Raw genomic sequence first — 20,060 nt, 5'->3', positions numbered from 1 at the left:
GGATTTTTAGTATACCATTGAATAATGACTGAATACATAAGCTTAAGCAACAAAAATATTGTTTAATTTTGTCCAACAGACCAGTGCAATTTTTGCCATTAAGTGTAGCAATAGCATATTTATAAATATAGTACATTTCATAAATCCAGGTAGCCTATAGGTAGGTAGACCTTCTGTAAACTAGAATACTTTGGTTTTTGAAGTAAAACACAATCCATGCTAGCTAGCACACTAGCCGCTAGCTGCTATATGTTTAGCATTGAGGTGATACTTGAGGCTGGATGTGCTGCTATGGTGATATGTGAATTCCTTGTTGCATAGCAACACAACCATGCTCTTATGGACGCTTCCATCCGTTGGTTTTTAGTAACTAAATGTCCCATCATCCACGGGGCCAACCAAAGGTCTCATCAGCTTTTTAGGTGTATAATAGGTGTTTTTGACAAGGTACCTCGGTAACTCGGGTAACTTATACGTAAATCGCCTTCAAAATAAAAGCACTGCGGTTATATTGATTTCCAATTTCTGGGTAACCTCATGCGGGCCGGACAAGGACAGCCAACGGGCCGGATGTAGCCCACGGGCCGCCCAATGCCCAGGTCTGCTCTGGAGGGTGGTTTCAGATTTTTTTTGTGTTTAAGCCCCAAAAACGCCGTCACTGTCTAAACGAACTTCCGATAAAATATTTTGTCGTTTTTACCTGCAAGCGTCCTGGTGTAAACAGGGCCTAGCAGGTGTGTATTTACAGCCAGCACCACTTGTCTTATTGGTTTCCATTGTTCATAGGAATAGTGAAGTGTGTAGGTAAATATGTAGAGGGGCTGTCTGTGTGGAGACGGAGAGAGGGACTAGAAGCTGACATGGGTTTTAATGACAGCCCTCTGTTCTTTTTTAGCCCAGCCTCTGTGTGTTTGAGCCTGCAGTGGGAGAGGCAGACAAAGGAAATGACAGAAAGCTTTGTGTGGTGACATGAACACTGGCTAACTTCACCTCAAACCCAGACAAACATATGTAGATACATGCACATACACACTTCAGCCTGTGACTGGTGTGTGTGGCTCAGCTGGGGCTGTGAGAGTCACTGAGTTCTCTTTGATCCAGCAGAGTGTGTCTATTGACTAAGTAGATAAAAAAAGAGCTTAGAGAATGCACTGAATTCAGACATGGCAAATTGCTTGGCCTGCAAAGGTAATACGCTACTTCCAGAGGCTACAGTGACTTTTTATGTTACCGAGGCAACCGCATCCAGATATCCATTTTCCTATATCTGTCCTATGTGTTACTGATGTGAGCTCAGCGGCCTTGCTTTGAAATGTAGAACATTTTCAACCCTGTTAGCGAGAGAAACTGGTGGAGGTTTTTTTTGTTTTGTTCTGAGAGCAAATCAGGCAAACTGGCTTCCTCTGATATATAGAAATAATATTACTAGTGGTTCGACCGATATGGGTTTTTTAAGGCCGATGCTGATACCGATTATTTTGACCAGTCAGTTGATCAGTCTTAACCGATCCCCGATATGTGCTGCTGCTTTTTTTTGGGCCGATTCTTGAAGCCGATATTGCCTTTTCTCCCTCCATTTACATGATAAAAATGACACAATGATAACAAAAGCGACTTCGAGTACCTTTTAAAAGCGCTATAAAAATCTAATGTATTATTATTATTATTATTATTATTGATTGTTACACAAGTCTTAATTTAAACAAAAAAAGAAACATTTATTAGCAAAACAAACAAAACATTAACAGTTGGATAGCAAACAATGTGCCTCGAGTAAAAAACTCGAAAAAACACAAATATCGGCCCGATATATCCGATATATCGGTCGACCGCTAAATATTACCAGTATAATTCCCCAGCTCTCAAGGTGCCATATTCAAATCCCTAATTTAACCCAACCATCACTCAAAAAATACAAAAGTTATTCACCTTACTATCATAGATGACGGAGAAAATTAGCAAATCTACACAAGCTGGTACTAGAGAATATTATTCATTTTTCTTTAACTAGCTACACAATTAAATTGCAAATTAATTTTCCGATTAATTTTCAATTTTGTCAATTGAGCTTGACAAGAGACACACAGTATAGCAGGAAAGCTCAATAATGCCAGGTAAAAAACAACAAGCAGATAGTCAGGCTCAATGGCACATGGTCCCCAGACAGCCTGTCTTCTGTTTAATTATATCAGAGTAATTGCTTGACAACATACCATGTAAGCATTTCTCAGTATGCGTTCCACTGCTTTTAATTAGTTGTTCCATGTTAGACCTAACACAGTGCTGACAGCAGAACGTACTCTAGACACTCAGAGGGAGGAGCTCACTGATAAGCTCAGACAAGCTCAATTGGTTTTTCAAGTGGAGGAAAAGCCTTTTCTGTGATGGAGTGTTAATGTGTCACTTTCTATAGAAATACATGGGAAAATGTAATTAATTATTTATTTATTTTTTTATTTTATTTTTAAATGTATTTATTTTGTTCCTTTCATGAAGGTGGAGAACAAAATGTGTACAGAGGCACACTCTAAACCATGGGTGTCAAACTCTGTTTGACAGAAATTTGGCCCGCAGTGTAATTTTATTTGGCCCGCCAAGCAATACCAAATTATAATATTATTATTGTACTATAAAAGCTGACCCGCCGGTATTATACGGTGCATTTACCGCTAATACAACAAATCCCACAATGCCCTGCTGTTGTTGTGGCGCGTCAATCAGGACAGGACCCAAAAACGCTCCTCTGTGACAGTCGTCATAGCAACCTCAAGCTAGAGCTGTCTCCCAGCTACCCCTTCCCAAAAATGGCGAAAAGAAAGGCAGAATTTATTAACCTGTTGAAAAAGTTTATTTTGATATTTAAATCAGAAGGATGCAAATAGAAAAGAGGCATACGATTTTTATTTATTTTCTATTTAATTAATTAATGACATTGATGTGTTTTTTATTTGAAATTTGATTTTGCATGTCTGCACTATTTAGTTTTATATTGTATGTTTATAAGCGTTGCTGGCTCCATATTTAATGTTAAAGCAAAACATGTTTGGTATATATTAAAAGGTTTATTTGTTCAATGTTGGCCCGCGATTTTATTCAAGTTTTAAATTTTGGCCCATTGTGTATTTGAGTTTGACACCCCTGCTCTACACCTTCATGATTGGAAAGGAGCAGCAGGAAGAAAACATTTCTTATATTTGTCTGCCCCCTACTTGAACAATAAAAATAGAAAAAGATGGTCTGACATCACATACAATTGATTTTCAGTAGCCTACACCAACATAAATTTAATTATAACAAAACAATTAAAACAACAAAGACAAACAAACAAGACAAAAAACAAACAAAAACCCATACAAGTACATGACCAAAAAAAAACAACAACTGATCATAAACAATCAGTTTAAGTTTACAGTTAATATTGAATTTAAAAAAAATGTCTGGATTTGTACATTTTTTCAAATCTATTAACCAATAAGAACCCATGGTGACACCCGTGTAACAAACATGTTAAATCTTCTATTTTTTGTTACTAGGCAAAGTTTAAACCCATTTAACAATTCTAATCCGTTAATACGGTGTCCTGTATTGAATTTAACTTGTTTTGACCATATTTCCTGAACAAATTAAAGTCACAATTTTGATAACACCGACAACTAAAACACACATTTGTTTCAAGGTAGTCCGAGCAACTTGGTGCTTAAAATTAAATCTTCTTCTATGATTTTCATATTCTGAAGTAAACACAAATAGCTTTTGCAGGTTACAGTGTCTGGAGTTCTATTATCTCTGGAAGTTTCAATAACCCTGATTCAATAAATAAACTATTGGTATGTTCCCTAAAGTTGACTTTGTGGATGATTCGGATTGCTCTTTTCTGCAATAAGAACAAAGGCAATATATTGCTCACATATGTATTACCCCATACTTCTGCACAAATAATTCCAGGGCCGATTTTTGGAGGTCCTCAGTGGACACGGACCCTAAACCGGCATCAGTCTATCATTCCCTATGCTCTTTGAATCTGATCCTTTCATCTGTGACATTTCAGTCACCTCTGTACTACCCAGTGTCCATCAAAAGTCTCCCACCGAGTGGTCAAATGTCAACACACTGGCTTGTTGACTCTTACATACAACCAACAACACAATCCACCCTCTCCTTTACAAATATTACAGACGGCATTCTGACATTTTAGAAGTATGTTGTTACAAACAAATAAGTAACTACGACAACAGAGCGGAATCAGGACTGCCCAACACAAACAAACAAACTTAACATTTTGTAACTTACTACTTTCTAGACTTGTCACACTGAAAAAAAGAATATATTTCCCTTTGTCAATACACTTTACATGAAATGTTGCCTTTAAATTACAAGCTCCACACAGCTCCCTCTGGAGCCACAACAATCAAACAACCTTTTTGACACATGCAACAGAGGTAGACCGATATATCGGGCCGTAGGGCTGGGCGATATGGCCCTAAAAGAATATCAAGATATTTCAGGCTATTTTTGCGATAACGATATTCTTGACGATATTAGGAAATACTTAAAAAGATATAGAAAATATGACTTTTTTTTTAGTCTGTTTAAATAATTAAAAATCTAAAATGTAGTTGAAGTGCAAATCTCAACAGTTGCCAAACACAACATTTTTTACTCTTGACTCTTGAGTATGAGCAAATAATAAAAATAACCATTTAGGGATTCTGGGGGCATATTTTAATGACATTTTGTAAAGGAGAATAAAGGTTCTTGTATGTTTTATTTAAGGCATCTTATTTTGACAGTCTTCTTGTAAATTCTGTCATGGATTCTCTTAACACACTGTGCTCTTATTTTTAAAGCTGCATGTGTTTAGCGACAAAGAGTAAGTCGCTTTTTGTGATTAAAACAACTTTAACCACTACAGCAAGAAGTAAGAACGTTGCCAATATCATGATATGCATTTTTTTTAACCATAAAAAAATATACCAATATTATTGTGAACGATACGATATGGCACACCCCTATCGGGCCGATATTGGCTTTTTTTACTTGTATCGGCATCAGCCCATATGTGCGTGCGTTCTCCGATCAATGATCCCATTTCAGTGAGCCAACAGCAGGCAAGGCTCAGTGCAACATCTCCATTCTCTGGTGAGCTGCTGCTGATACCAGAAAAAACCTCCAGGCCTACAACAACATAAACATTGTTTGTTATCCAGCTGTTAATATGTTTGGTTTGTTTTGTTAATAAATGTTTCTTTTTTGTTTAAATTGAGACTTGTGTAACATTTGTTATCATTGTGTCATTTTTATCATGTAAATGGAGGGAGAAAAGGCAATATCGGCTTCAAGAATCAGCCCAAAAAAATCGGCAGCACATATCAGGGATCGGTTAAGACTGATGTCAAAATAATCGGTATCGGCCTTAAAAAACCCGTATCGGTCGACCACTAATATGCAATACTCATTATTAGCCCCAAGTAGGGTCGGTATCGCTTGGATTTTAATTATTCTGATTCTTCTTCTGCTTGGATTTCAACGCCTTGTGGGGCAAGTACAAAGAGTTAAAAACAGGTCACATAGAATTTTCGCAGAAAAAATATATTCTAAAAACTTTTACATGATTCATATTCATTTAAAATCATATTCACAATTCACTTCATACAGTTTATGGGCTGTTGACCATAATGTTCAAATTGTTGTTTACTGTAATCCATTCTTTTTTCATTCACTGTAATGTATATTAGGGGTGTGATGATACACTCAGCTCATGAGACGAGACACGATATTGGGTTCACGAGAACGAGACGAGACGAGATTTTAATAAAACTACAATGACAAAATATATGACTGGACCAACAGACTTTTATTTAACCGAGTTGCACATGCATTTTGAAATATTTTATTACATAACTCTTTACATGCATGATGTAAGCATGAGCTTTTAATAAACTTCTTCCACAAATTGAAACTAAAACTAAAATTTATAAAAGTTAAAATAAGATAAATAAAAAAATAAAATCCCCCAGAGGGATTAATGAGACTCTGGAGGTGACGTATGATTTTCAACCGTCTCGTAATCGCTTAGCAACAGTTTTGACCGTGATCCGTGATCACATACACAACGGATTAAACACGAGAGATGCAACTGTGGCCGCCGTTGCTAACTGCACAACATCAGCAGCTGATCATAAACAAAGCAGCATGGCTAATTATGCACAGAGTCTCTGCTGATCATAAACATAGCGATCGCGCATTAACCGACATCGCTAACTGTGCACAGAGTGTCTGGTGCTTGTTGTAAACAAACAGAGATCGCTAAGTGAACACCTCCTGTAGCAGCAGCACATACACACTGTACTGCTACAGAGCTAACTGTTAGCCTGTTAGCAATTTGCTGACTCAGGCTCTGCAGCTGGGAGAGACTGCTGCAGGAGGACTGTGCCGCCTCGATTCGTTCTTACTCTTCTTAACGAGCCTCCGGCCCCTGCGACGTCATTCTGGCTGCTTGCTGCTTCCCCTCCTTTCTCCTCCTCTTCTTCTTTTACTTTTACTGCCTCCACAGGTCACTAATAGAAGTTTGGATAGCTCACAAATCTCGTGAGACAGATTTTAAGGCAACGAGAAATATCGTGGAGTTTAATCTCGGGAGATCTCGTGGCACTAGATCTTGTTTATTGTTTATTGTTTATTGTTAAAAAGATCCCCATTAGCTGTCACCAAAAGTGGGAGGAGCTAGTCTTCCTGGGGTCCACAAGACAAAACAAAAATCTCTTAACAATTAAACATTGTAGACATTATTATATACGTCATCAGAAATCATTCCGAACAAGTTCTTACATTCATATCTATTACATTAATTCTCACTTTCATACAGTAAATATGTTAATTCACTACTCACAAATTTAAAAAGTGCATTCTCAAGTAATAATTAAAAGATACTTTACTATTCAGTTCACGTACACTACCGGTCAAAAGTTTTAGAACCCCAATTTTTCCAGTTTTTTATTGAAATTCAAGCAGTTCAAGTCAAATGAACAGCTTGAAAGGGTACAAAGGTAAGTGGTGAACTGCCAGAGGTAAATAAAAAAAGGTAAGCTTAACCAAAACTAAGAAAATATAATAAATATAAAATATAAAAATAATGTACATTTCAGAATTATACAAGTAGGCCTTTTTTCAGGGAACAAGAAGTGGGTTAACAACTCTATGGAGTCTTGGGCTATTTTGTCCATTTTTTAATTCTTTTCATGTCTTTGTAAGTCATTTTGTGTCTTTTTTGTCATTTTGTGTCTTTAGATGTCTTTTTTTGTCATTTTGTGTCTTTTTTTGGTCATTTTGTGTCTTTTTTTAGTCCTTTAGTCCAACATAAAATGTGATTTTGAATCTTTGTTTTACTTTCAAAACACTATCATGCTCAATAAATAATTTTAAATGTTGCAAATGTGCATTACTTTCAGAGTACACTGAGACATTAAACTGCATAATTTTCAATTAAATTCTGGAAAAGTTGGTGTGTTCTAAAACTTTTGACCAGTAGTGTATATTCAGTGGGCAATTATTCCAATAACTGATAGCACGATAAATAACTGTTCTCAAGGCATTTGATCTTGTCACACCCCTAATGTATAAATGTAACACTGAAACCAACTCTGACTGCTGTATTGTCAGAGACACTGCTTGTCTTACAGTCCAGGGCATGAGGACACTGTGTTGTGGGAAGACAGAAACAGGACAGCTTCTGTTTCACATGCAAGTACAGGTCTCATAGGGAACAAAGCAACACATCAGCTGCAGCGTGCCAGCAACAGAGCGTGTCCATTATAATCAACTCAAACTACTACTGTGACCACAGAACCTGTGCTTATGTACGTGGGCATCCACCTTGAGCAAAGCAGAGGAGAAACAGGGCAAGTGAAGATAGCATTGTCAGTTAAGTTGCTCAATAGTTGATGACATGTTGAAGTAAACAAATATAAAGACATCATTTACAAAGTACAGAAATTTAGAAAAGACTTTGTAACATGGACATATGTAGACTGTAGTTTTGTAATACACATGGTAATTGTATTTATGTTTATAATATTTATATTTATATAGTAATTTACAATATACATGTATAGGTATTTACAATGTAATATAAATTGTTTATAGTATATATATATATATATAATTGTTTATAATATTTGTATGTGACTATATTGATTATTCATATATATATATATATATATATATATATATGTATATAGATATAGAGACCTGTTAAGGGGTAGGACTCAATACGTTTTTTTACTTCTTCCTACCCCCTTTCGAGCTTGCAGAAAGTGTCTGTTTTCTCAATTTTTTTTGCTTTTTTGTTTTGTTTTTTATTTATTCATCTATTAATATTTAAACTTGGTTTTTTTTGTGTTGTTTTTTTTACTTGCTTGCATGTTTCGAAATAAAGACAATCAATCAATCAATCAATCAATCAATCAAAGTGCTAACAGGTTGGCTGTTTTTGTGTTTTTAGCTGAGCTAGGTCAGAGTGAACCTCATTGATAGACTTGAAGTTTTCCAGATTGTTGTAATGTTGCGTTTTATGAGTTGAGCACTGTGTCAGATGCAGACTTATAATATTGAGGCAATATGGTCTTGTTTTCTCAGATTACTATAGAAATGCAGTTAACACACTAGACATAATTTTGTTTGAATAAAAACTAAACTCCTGACAACTGTCCCTGGTGTTCTGTTTCACAGTTGTGGAAGGAAATAACTGGAGTTACAGGCGAACCACCAAGTGTAGTGTTGTATTTTTCTTTTTAAGTGCTGTGTCAAGGATCAAATTATGCCCATGTGAAGAGTTGTTTTTAAAAAAATCTTTAAAAAACCTTAAAATTCTAAATTTGAGAATGGAATTTGGGCAGAATTTTAGCCCCCACTGTATTTACAGGAACAATATGAGGGTTTTTTTTGAAGAAGAAGATGAGATGCTGAAATAGCCGTCTTTATTCCACAGCTTCAAACTTTCAACAACATTTTTATTGCTACATCTTTCATTTCAGCTAATGTTCGATGCTTGATGTGGTAGTCTTGCCGTACTTTTTGACCTATTCTACACAAACCATTGCGAAAGGATGATTGTATGGAATATATATATACATACAGGTGCAAAGCAGAGGACTGGGTCACACAGCAGTTTTGTTTTTTTATGGAGACCTTTATTTTAGGGCTTGGCGATATATCGATATAAGAGATATTTCAATATATTTTAAAATGTGATATGGAATTAGACCATATCGCATATATCGATCAATTTTTTTTTCTTTCTTTATATATAAATGCTGCCGTTACTAGGGCTTGTCATATTTAGTTCTTTTGTAAGTTCATTATTCTTTTCTCATATAAATATTTGTATCTCAGAAAAAGATTGGCCTATTTTATTTCATTGGTTATTTTCATTTAAGATTTTTTATTTTATTTGAATGTGCACATTATGGAGCTTTGATTTGAAGAAAAAAAAAAAGGTACTCCTGTTGTTATATAGTATTTATGTTCACTTAAATAAACGGTTTCAATAAAACTACTTGTGACATGTCATATTAGACTTTGACTGAACATTTGCTCTCACTTTACCATAAAAATTTCAGGATATATATTGTATATTGATATTCAGTCTAAATATACCGGGATATGCCTTTTGGACCATATCGCCCAGCCCTACTTTATTTTACCCAAGGAGCTGGGTCACCATTGTAACTGCTATGAATCCAAGTTATACTCCAGCTGCCACCCTCTGGCCAGGAGTCTCATAAAGGGAACTGCATGTTCACTTGTACACTCAGACACCAGCTCTCTGTTTCAATCCTCTGTCTTTTTTTAACCATCTAATAGGCATGTATGAACTGTGCCCTTTGAAGTTGTCATCGAAATAGAATTTCACACAGCAAAGCAAAGCCTGAAACTTAAGAAGCTATTCTGACCCACCATCTTAACCATCCTAAGAATCGAACCCCCATCCAGTTTAGTTTACCTTTATCTTATTACACAAACATGTTCATCCAAAGGGCAACACTGGCCCTACTTCACATAAACTACACCAGGATAGAAGCAGCGGGGTCCGAAGCCAGCAACAAACCAAGAGGTCAGGTTATATTATTATATTTTATGACAGAAATATGATTTAAACCTGCAGCAAATGTAAAAATAAAGACATCCTTTTAAGCCATCATGCACAAATACTGAGGGGCTGTAACAATACACTGAAACATATCACTACATATCTAATGCACACATTTCACAATAAAAATCCAGTTTGTAATTCTGTTACTTTGTGATGTATTAAGGTATAGTCAGGCGGCTTAGGACCAGATATGAGAAGAATGGGGACACGCCGGACAAAAGCACAACATTTTTTCCACATGCTCTCTATCACCATAGGTTTGAATTTTTGGTAGGAGCCACTTCATCAAGATTCCGGAACGGATATGGCATCCATATAAAGTCTATGAGAACCAATATATCTTCCAAGCCACTTAAAATGTCAATCTTGGTGTCAAAAAATACATTTTCTGGGTCAAAGAATCATTTAAAGCCCATGAGAATATCCGTAGGTTATTACTTTTGCCAACAATACTTTTTTTGGTTCATTTTGACAATATATGACCATATCTACACCATTGTAGATTATGCACAACATATTTTTGCAACGCACATCGCAAGCATTCCAGCAGACAACAAGGTAAGCAACGCTTGTCCTTCACTATTAATGGAGCCAACTTTGTGCATGCTACCAGAAAGGCTGAGGCAATTAACTGACAACTAATAGAACCTTTCGATGGAATCTTTGTCACCAGGGGCAACGACTTGGCCCTAGCAAACTTTTGGTGGGTCAGCTGGTACGTATCTGTGAACAAACGTCAAACATCAAGAGCTAGTACAACTCGGTCTGACTGTATTGTTATTATGTTGTTGTTGTAGGAGCAGAACACAACATGTTAACTGCTATCGTCAACCCAATAGAACCCAAATGGTTTTCATTTAACTGTACATAAATCATTACATATGCACCAGGAAGATACAACAACTTACCTCAATACTGAAGTATCCTCGATCTACGTAGTCACCGAGGAAGAGATACCGCGTGGTGCTGGGGGATCCCCCCACTTCAAACAACTTCATAAGGTCAAAGAATTGTCCATGGACATCACCGCATACTGCCAAAAGACAAACACACTGCTGTCAACAGCTAAAGTAACAACATGCTGAGATTTGAAAAGGTTGGTCCTTTGGATATATACAGTACAGGCCAAAAGTTTGGACACACCTTCTCATTCAATGCGTTTTCTTTATTTTCATGACTATTGACATTGTAAATTCATCAAAACTATTAATGAACACATGTGGAATTATGTACTTAACAAAAAAGTGTGAAATAACTGAAAACATGTCTTATATTCTAGTAAGCAAAGGGTGGTTACTTTGAGGAATCTAAAATACAAGACATGTTTTCAGTTATTTCACACTTTTTTTGTTAAGTACATAATTCCATATGTGTTCATTCATAGTTTTGATGCCTTCAGTGAGAATCTACAATGTAAATAGTCATGAAAATAAAGGAAACGCATTGAATGAGAAGGTGTGTCCAAACTTTTTGCCTGTACTGTACGTTGGTAAATGTTGCCCCTTTTCTCTCCTCAAAGGGCCACACAAACAAAAAGAAGCCACCATATTTATTAAACATGCAGTTCAAAGCATTCACTAATAGGTTTTCTATTGTGTTGTAGGCCAAATATTATTTCCCTACTCACTTTGTAAGGTGTGTTTACTGTTGTTGATGGTGTAAGACAACTGCAATAGTGTCAATAATAGTATAATACTGATAATGGTGGAAGTAGACTTAGACTGTTTCATATTGCTATTTGCTTTAGCCAGTCAAATTGATTAATTGCATTAATAATCAATTTTGATTCGGGTTTCAAAATTCCGGGAACTTTCAAAGTTTGAAACCTTCCATGGTAATTAACAGGAATTTATGGGATTAAACAGAAATACAGGGAATTTACAAAATTGAAGGTCGGCATCTGTGTCACTGTCACCCATTCATTTGTTGTCTTTCGCTATCTTCTTCGCGAGCAACAGTACCTCCTCGACCAATGGGATGAGCGTATTCTTTTAAGTATTTTTTTAATCTCACAGTAATACGGGACAAAGTGCGTCCCTTTTCACCTCAATACAGGACGGTGCTTTTGTTTCTAAATACGGGACGATTCCGTTTTTCAAGGGACGGTTGGCAACCCTAGTTAGCAAGCTAATGTTAGCTATATGTTAGCAAGCTGTTAGTTATATGTTGGTAAGCTAATGTTAGCAAGGTAATCTTTATGTTAGCAAGGTAATGTTAGTTATATGTTAGCAAGCTAATATTAGCAAGGTAATGATACTTATATGTTAGCAAGCTAATATTAGCAAGGTAATGATACTTATATGTTAGCAAGCTAATATTAGCAATCTAATGATACTTATATGTTAGCAAGCTAATATTAGCAAGGTAATGATACTTATATGTTAGCAAGCTAATATTAGCAAGGTAATGTTAGCTATATGTTGGCAAGCTAATGTTAGCAATAAGTTAGCAAGCTAATGTTAGCTATATGTTAGCAAGCTGTCAGTTATATGTTGGTAAGCTAATGTTAGCAAGGTAATCTTTATGTTAGCAAGGTAATGTTAGTTATATGTTAGCAAGCTAATATTAGCAAGGTAATGATAGTTATATGTTAGCAAGCTAATATTAGCAAGGTAATGATACTTATATGTTAGCAAGCTAATATTAGCAAGGTAATGTTAGCTATATGTTGGCAAGCTAATGTTAGCAATAAGTTAGCAAGCTAATGTTAGCCAAAACCCATTTTTGTCCTCTTAAAAGTTCAGTTTTCCTGTTTGTGAGATCTGTAAAACTTTCTCTAGGGGCGGCTGTGGCTCGTGTGGTAGAGTGGTCGCCCACTGACCGAAAGGTTGCTGGTTCAACCCTTGAACATTGGCAGCTTACATCAAAGTATCCTTGAGCAAGATACTGAACCGCAAATAACTCCTGATGCTGCGTTCATCGGTGTGTGAATTAATTCCCAAACCAGTATGAATGTGTGTGTGAACGGGTGAATGAGCGCAGTCTGTAGTGCAAAGAGCTTTGAGTGGTTGCAAATCAACTAGAAAAGCGCTATATATGTGCATTTACTTTAACTTGTTGGTAGCACATTTAACCACATAGCAGCTTTTAGACATTTTTCTGTTGTTTGCTAAAAGATAGAGGCTCCTTCATTTAATACAAAGCTAACAGAAAGCGATGATTGTAAGTCACAGTGACGTATGCCGTGATGTTTGCCACTAAATTAACAGTAGATTACACCCTCTGCTGATTAATTTTCATTTCAACTGAATTTAATCATCACACATTTGTTTTAATTTCTAACTGTCTTGTGACGTATTGTTCCGTCCCTATCATCTACTATCCGTCCATGGAGCCTTGGGTTGAGTCCGTCTACTGGCTGTGTTCCTGACCTGTTGACCAATCAGAGGCTGTGTTAGAGGTTATAGACCTGTTTTCAGCCGACGTCACAAAATGTTGCACGCGCATTGGTGTTGTTTTCCAGCCCTTCTGACTGACCAAGAAGCATTTATAAGCATTTACAAACTGTTCCCAGCATCAACATGTATGGTTGTACAAATCGATGTTCCAACGATGGACTAAAGTCTTATAGGATTCCCACAGGATCACGACCATTTCAGAACAAACTGGCAGCGTATGTGGCTGCAGGTGATTAAACGTTTGGACTGGAATAAGGTATCTATCTACTCTTTGATTTAACGAGAAGCCTTGTTGACATTGGTGATTGGACTCTAGTGGCTTTGTTGTTTTGTGTACATAAACACAGAAGGCACAAAATCAGGACAACTAGAGTCCAATGTCGCCTCGCCTGCAAATAAAACACAAGCAAGCAATTTTTTTTTAGCTTAGCAGGCTACTAGCTAAATCTGACGCCAGCTTATCAAACAAGGCTTCCCATTAAATCAAAGCTGCTCTGAAATTGTCATGATCCTGTCGGAATCCTAGTCCACCAGTGGAATAGCGATTCGTACAACCATATACGCAACAACCAGACATGTTGATGCTGGGAACAGTTTGTAAATGCTCATGGCTTTGAGGACGCTTGCGGGTTAAAAACGCAAAAATCTGAAACCATCCTCCAGAGTGTAAAACTGTAATCCGCTCCGCTGTAGCGTGTCCGTCTACACTGCCAAGACACTTTATACATTTTAGTTTTAGTTTCAATTTGTGGAAGAAGAAGTTTATTAAAAGCTCATGCTTATATCATGCATGTAAAGAGTTATAATAAAACATTTCAAAATGCATGTGCAACAATAAAAGTCTGTTGGTATATCGTGCCTGTCTTCTCATGAGCTCAGTGTATCGTCACACCCCTATAACAAAATGTAATTTCCAAATTGCAAAAGCATTTCTTTTAAAAGCTACACAATCTAACCGACCTGTCGGATATGTGTCCTCTTGTTGGTTACAGCGTGCACTTTTTTATTTTATGCCATTTGTTTCTGACAGGAGATCAGTAAGAAGAAGATAGAGGGACATAAGGAACTTTGTGGAAAAATTGCATTTTAAATTGTAATTTCTGAATTGGTCTTTGCAACTAGATCAGGGATTCCCAAAGTGTGGTAAATAAATGCAGGCTATTCAAAATGCACTTCATCTTAAACTGAAGCGTAGAAGAAGTTATCTTCTTCCATTTTTCCAACCTGTGTTATGATGACAGGTTGTGTAACCTCCATTCATTTAAACTTGCTGCAATTTTTGTTCAACGCGGCTCAAAATATTAGAACATTTTCCCAACTTCTCTGCTTTCTGCCTCTGATCCTGAGCCTGTCATCATCCTCTTTGCTCTTAAAAGTGGAAGCTTGCACATAACTTTGTTGCATTATAATGAAACTGTTCAGGTTAATTCAAATACGAGAGCGCATTGTTGTGATGGTGATTATTTTATTATATGTGTGTTCTGGTCATTTGAGCATGATTAAACATGTCGCCTTTAATATGACGATAAAAAAGCTTATTGCATTTTTTTTTTTTTTTTGAAGGTGTGGAGGATTGGGGGTGCGTCAACCCAGTTGGGACATAGAAGGGGGTGCGCAGCTAAAAAAGTTTGGGAACCGCTCAACTAGATTATTTTCCCACGTGGTCAGAGATCAAAGCTGAGCTGTCCCTTATGTTGGGCTTACACCAAACAATTTCACAGTCCCAGACTAGAAACTGAAAGTCTTTAGTAAATCTAGGAGTTTTACTGGAGTCACGGCGCTCCCGTTATCCAGATCGTTAAGTTTAAGGTAGTAATCTGCTCTGTTTCTTATCAGTCTTTTCCTAGTCTTGGTTTGGATCATATCAAACGTGTTTGATATTATCTCAAGTCTCAGTGACGTAACACAATCACCAACCAATAGATGAGCGGGGGAAAGGTCCCCAGTTCAGACCGGCCAGTAAAACCAGTAAAACCACTTCACCAGGAAAAAGTTACATCATAATAACATTAGTAAGCTCAGTACTAAATACAAATATAGAGATGCAATATCTTTACGGCCACAAGCGGGATTTTGGGGGTGCTGTTTCTTAGTAAAGAGAACAGTAAGGAGACCCAGTAAAAATGTATAAATACAATCGATAATTAATGTATGATTAACTAAATGAGAGTTGAAAGAGCTGATAAATATAAGTATTCAATTAAACACATAATTAAATAGGGCATAAATGTATATCATGAATTATTTTCTAAATTTTCCTTCCCTTTATTCTTCCTTATATCTATTTTTACTGTAAAATAGAAAAACAGAAATCCTTTTTCAGCTTTGTGAGGGGCATTTTGTGGCGTCTTCTCTTCTTTTCTTTTTTTTTTCCAACACAAGCCACTGCACACACAAACATTGCATGGTAGGTAAAAAATGCTAAAGGAAATCTAGTTGTAGTCTTGTAAATAGTGATCCTGCAAGATTGACAGTCTTTGTAGAATCTCAGTGTGAGGCTAGACTGGGACTAAAAACTCTAAACACTTGTCTTTAGATGTGAGCAGGTGTGAGCTGATAGTTTTGCAGGAGTCTTTCCAAATCTTTTCAAAGTCTTCTGGTGTATAGGGAGCATTACTGATCACAGCAGCCTACCTGTTATAGGAGCATCTACTTCCAGCATGCACTTCTCCTGGCGGAGGATGTTGGCCCCATCATTGATGATCTTTAGAGCCACGTCCTCTTCCACCCGGCCCTCTTTCACCAGGTGGTTGCGGAGCAGCTCAGCCTTGGGTTTGCCATCTTCATATAGTTCTTTTACAGTCATCTTGTGTTGTGGAGGGTATGGCACAGCTGTTGAAGAAAAAAAAGCAGCTTTTAGGATAAATAGGTTCAATACAATTCAATTTTTCTTCCATGGCATTTAGAGAGGTGAAAATAACAAATAAGTTGTTTGAATTTAAAATGTATTCAAGAGACATTTGGGTGATTCTCATGAAGCCAGTCTAAGGACATACTTTATTAAACATTTCACTTTTATATGAATGAACAATATAGCCATAATGAGGTACACTTCATTGTTTTGTGTTAAAATAAAAAGCACCTCCCCAAGGAATATACAAAAATTCAAAAATAAATCAACAACAACAATGAGAGAAAGCAACAACAAATGGGTGATTGTCATGAAGCCAGTCTTAGTTATGTCTGTGAAGATTATAAGGACATACTTTATTAAACTAAATATATTTCACTTTATATGAATGAACAATATAGCCATAATGAGGCACAATTCATTGTTTTGTGTTAAAATAATATTTTCTATATTTTTAAACATATTTTTGATTCACAAATCCATTACCGTAATGCGTCCAGATTAAAAATGTCATGGTTTCCTCACACTTATATACAATAAATATTTAATAACCTTTATAAAAATAATATACATTTGTTGAAAAAATTATAATTTAACAGAATATAATCAAACATAATGGTTTTTAACCATTGTATAAAGAACAAAATCTGAATGAAAATTGATGAGAAAAAATGGTTAAATGTTACAGTAATGATGCATTAAAATATGTGTATATGTATATATATATATATATTTTTTTTTGTTGGGTCATTTGTTTATCTGTCTGTTTTCGCCATGTTTTCATTTTTGTTGTTGTGGTTATCCTTTATATTATTCTTTGTATGTTATTTGTTGGTACATTGTCTAATTTGTAAATATGTTTGAGTCTTTGTTGTCTAGAATTGTGTTTTAGTGTTTTGTTTTCATATTGTGGCTCCTAATAAGTAATCCACTGTTCTTTTCTTTGTTTATTCGTTAATAAAAATAAAAAAAATTAAAAAAAACAACAACAAAAAAACAAAGCGCTTTACAAAAAATAAGAATAAAAACAGACAATAAAAATGAAAAAAAAAATGTGTATATTTTAATAAAATACATTGTGGTTTTGTTGTTCTTTTATTTAAAAATGTGTTACAGTAATGAGTTTTTTTGCTCAAAGAGTCTCTAAAAATGTCAGAAAACACCTTAAATTTTTAAAAATAGATTATAAATTCATATTAAACAGTGACTTTAGATTGTATATGTTATAAAGGGTCAAAGAAAATATGTATTCAATGCTCTTGGATTTTTGCTATAACCTGTACCATGTTCATGAGAATCACCCATTTAGATGAAGTGCATCTATAAAAAAAAAAGGCAATTTCATAACAGGAATATATGAAAAGATATGAGCCCTGAAAGAAACTTGGAGCAAGAGAAGCGTTCTGCATCTCAGACAACCGCAACTGCTTAAATCGTAATCATGAAGTGACATTTGCATTGACTGAAGCAAGACATAAGCCAAAGAGGAGGGACGCATACACCTACGTGATAATGCCATGCAAGAAAGACAGAAGACACTCAGTAAGAAGCTCTGCACCTCACTTGACCCCCCTGCTCTCAGTGTTCTGCTCCTTCCACCTACACAATCCTTTTACTGTCTTCGCTAAAAGTCAATGCTTTACAGGCTGAGACTCCAGATCAAAACACAGTCAAGTGCAACATCTTAAACAGCAAAATGTATTGCTGTCTAATATGGGATCCAGCAGCAGGAGGATAGTGGTGAAGTGAAGATATTAGACACAGACAGTTTTCTCTTTAAATTAACTTTAATGCAAACTCACTAATATGGAATATATAACCATCATTTAATCAGATTTTTCAAAATGGACTATGAATGCACTGCAAAAAAAGGTGTGTCTAAAAACAAGATAAAACAGTAAATCTGAGGGAAATGATCTTGTTGCATGGACAGATAATTTACCTTGACAAGATTTCTTAAATTAAGATTATTAAATCTAAAAATGAAGTCAAAGTCAAATTTATTTATATAGCGCATTAACAGACAGCTGAGCCGCACCGAAGTGCTTCACATAAAAGTGCAAAAAGTGCATTAAAATAAGGAATTGACAAAGGTAAAAGAAACAAACAAAAAAACAAAACAAAACAAAATTAAATAAAAAATAGATTAAAAAAATAAGCATGTTGAACGCATAAAATAAGAAATTAACTCTTAAAACAAGATAAATTAAAGCTGCAAGCAGCGATGAACTGGCCCGAGCAGAGTGACCTGATGATTATTTGTTTCTTACCAAGATAAAAAAAACTTTAGATTTAGAAGTGTTAGAACATTTATCTTGTTTTAAGAGTTAATTTCTTATTTCTTATTTCTAGATTTAATAATCTTAATTTAAGAAATCTTGTCAAGTTAAATTATCTGTCCATGCAGCAAGATCATTTCCCTCAGATTTAGTGTTTTTATCTGGTTTTTAGACACACCTTTTTTGCATGGAAGAGAAAAAATTTTTATTGATTTGTTAGAATTTTTTATTTTTACATTTTTTATTTTATTTTGTGGGAGCATTATAATACAGTGCTTACTTTCAGACAATATACAATAACGTTTCTGCCACTCACAATCAAGGTTTTTTTGTTTACAAATCAAGAAACAAGATACAGAAAGTTAAGTGTATTACATTTGAGAATTTTGAACAAACTGGGAAAGGTAGGCATATGCAACTCAAAATCCGTGGAATAGCCACGGAATCGCTCAAATTTCCGTGAAACTGACACGGATTTCGCTACAATGCAAGTTAATGACAGTCATATCCCGTGGCTATTCCATGGATATTTTTTCCTTTTGGTTTGTTCCAAGTCACGTGACTTTCAAGGTCCCGGCGGTCAGAACAAAAAACATGGCGGACAGTTCTCTCATTTTTAGTGAAAAAATCAATATTTTGACTTAGTTTCTGCATAAAAATGGATTTTGATCACATTTCTAGTGAGAAATATATGTTTTATTTTCCAAATCTTCACTCAGTGAATGTACATAATCACTTTGTATGTTGGAATAGCCACGGGATATGACTGTCATTAACTTGCATTGTAGCCAAATCCGTGTCAGTTTCACGGAAATTTGAGTTATTCCGTGGCTATTCCACAGATTTTGATTTAAGCAAATCCGTGGCTATTTCACGGATTCCTGTGAGACCAGGTTGGTAAAAGAGCAAAAAAAAGAAAAGTTTTTTTGCAATGTGCAGTGAATTAATGCGTTACCGTATGGAAAAAAAGGCTAAAATTCCAATTTTCCACAGTGCAGACTAGTAATGTAGCATTGGCAACAGCTTCATCAGCTCATAAAACTGTGGGAGCAGATAGTTACTGACTAAGCTGCACATGTTCAAAACAATAGTAGAGTGTGATCAAGCCTTCTCACTTCCAGGGTGAAAGCGATTAGTATTTGGTGTTTGCCTGGCAAACATTATGGCACCAGTTAACTATGTATTTGTCTGGTTTTTCCAACACTGCCTGTAATGCATGCAGAGACGAAAATAATAGGAGTGTAATAAATGACTGCCTTTGTGCACAGTTTAAAAAAAAAAGTGAGCATAAAAACCACAGAAACTGTTACCGAAGGTTGGTTTCCACTATAAACTTTATAAAAATAAATATACATCTGGTTAATAATGTATAATTTAACAAA

General features: G+C 35.7%; 1 protein-coding gene across 3 annotated transcripts in view; it reads right to left on the bottom strand.

Annotated features, from left to right (window-relative positions):
- The window catches only part of ppp3cca (protein phosphatase 3, catalytic subunit, gamma isozyme, a), a 63,774-nt gene that overhangs the window by 30,928 nt on the left and 12,786 nt on the right, over positions 1–20,060 (bottom strand). For all 3 annotated transcript variants that reach the window (XM_059336427.1, XM_059336428.1, XM_059336429.1), the window contains exons 2-3: positions 16,183–16,380; positions 11,059–11,183 (exon numbers count right to left, since the gene is read on the bottom strand). In XM_059336427.1, coding sequence (XP_059192410.1) covers positions 11,059–11,183; positions 16,183–16,380 — 323 coding nt within the window. The remainder of the gene's footprint in view (positions 1–11,058; positions 11,184–16,182; positions 16,381–20,060) is intronic.

This window comes from Centropristis striata, chromosome 7, assembly GCF_030273125.1.
Source record: "Centropristis striata isolate RG_2023a ecotype Rhode Island chromosome 7, C.striata_1.0, whole genome shotgun sequence".
NCBI lineage: Eukaryota > Metazoa > Chordata > Actinopteri > Perciformes > Serranidae > Centropristis > Centropristis striata.
Note: the sequence above shows the minus strand (reverse complement) of the source record. Positions and strands in the feature narration are given on the sequence as shown.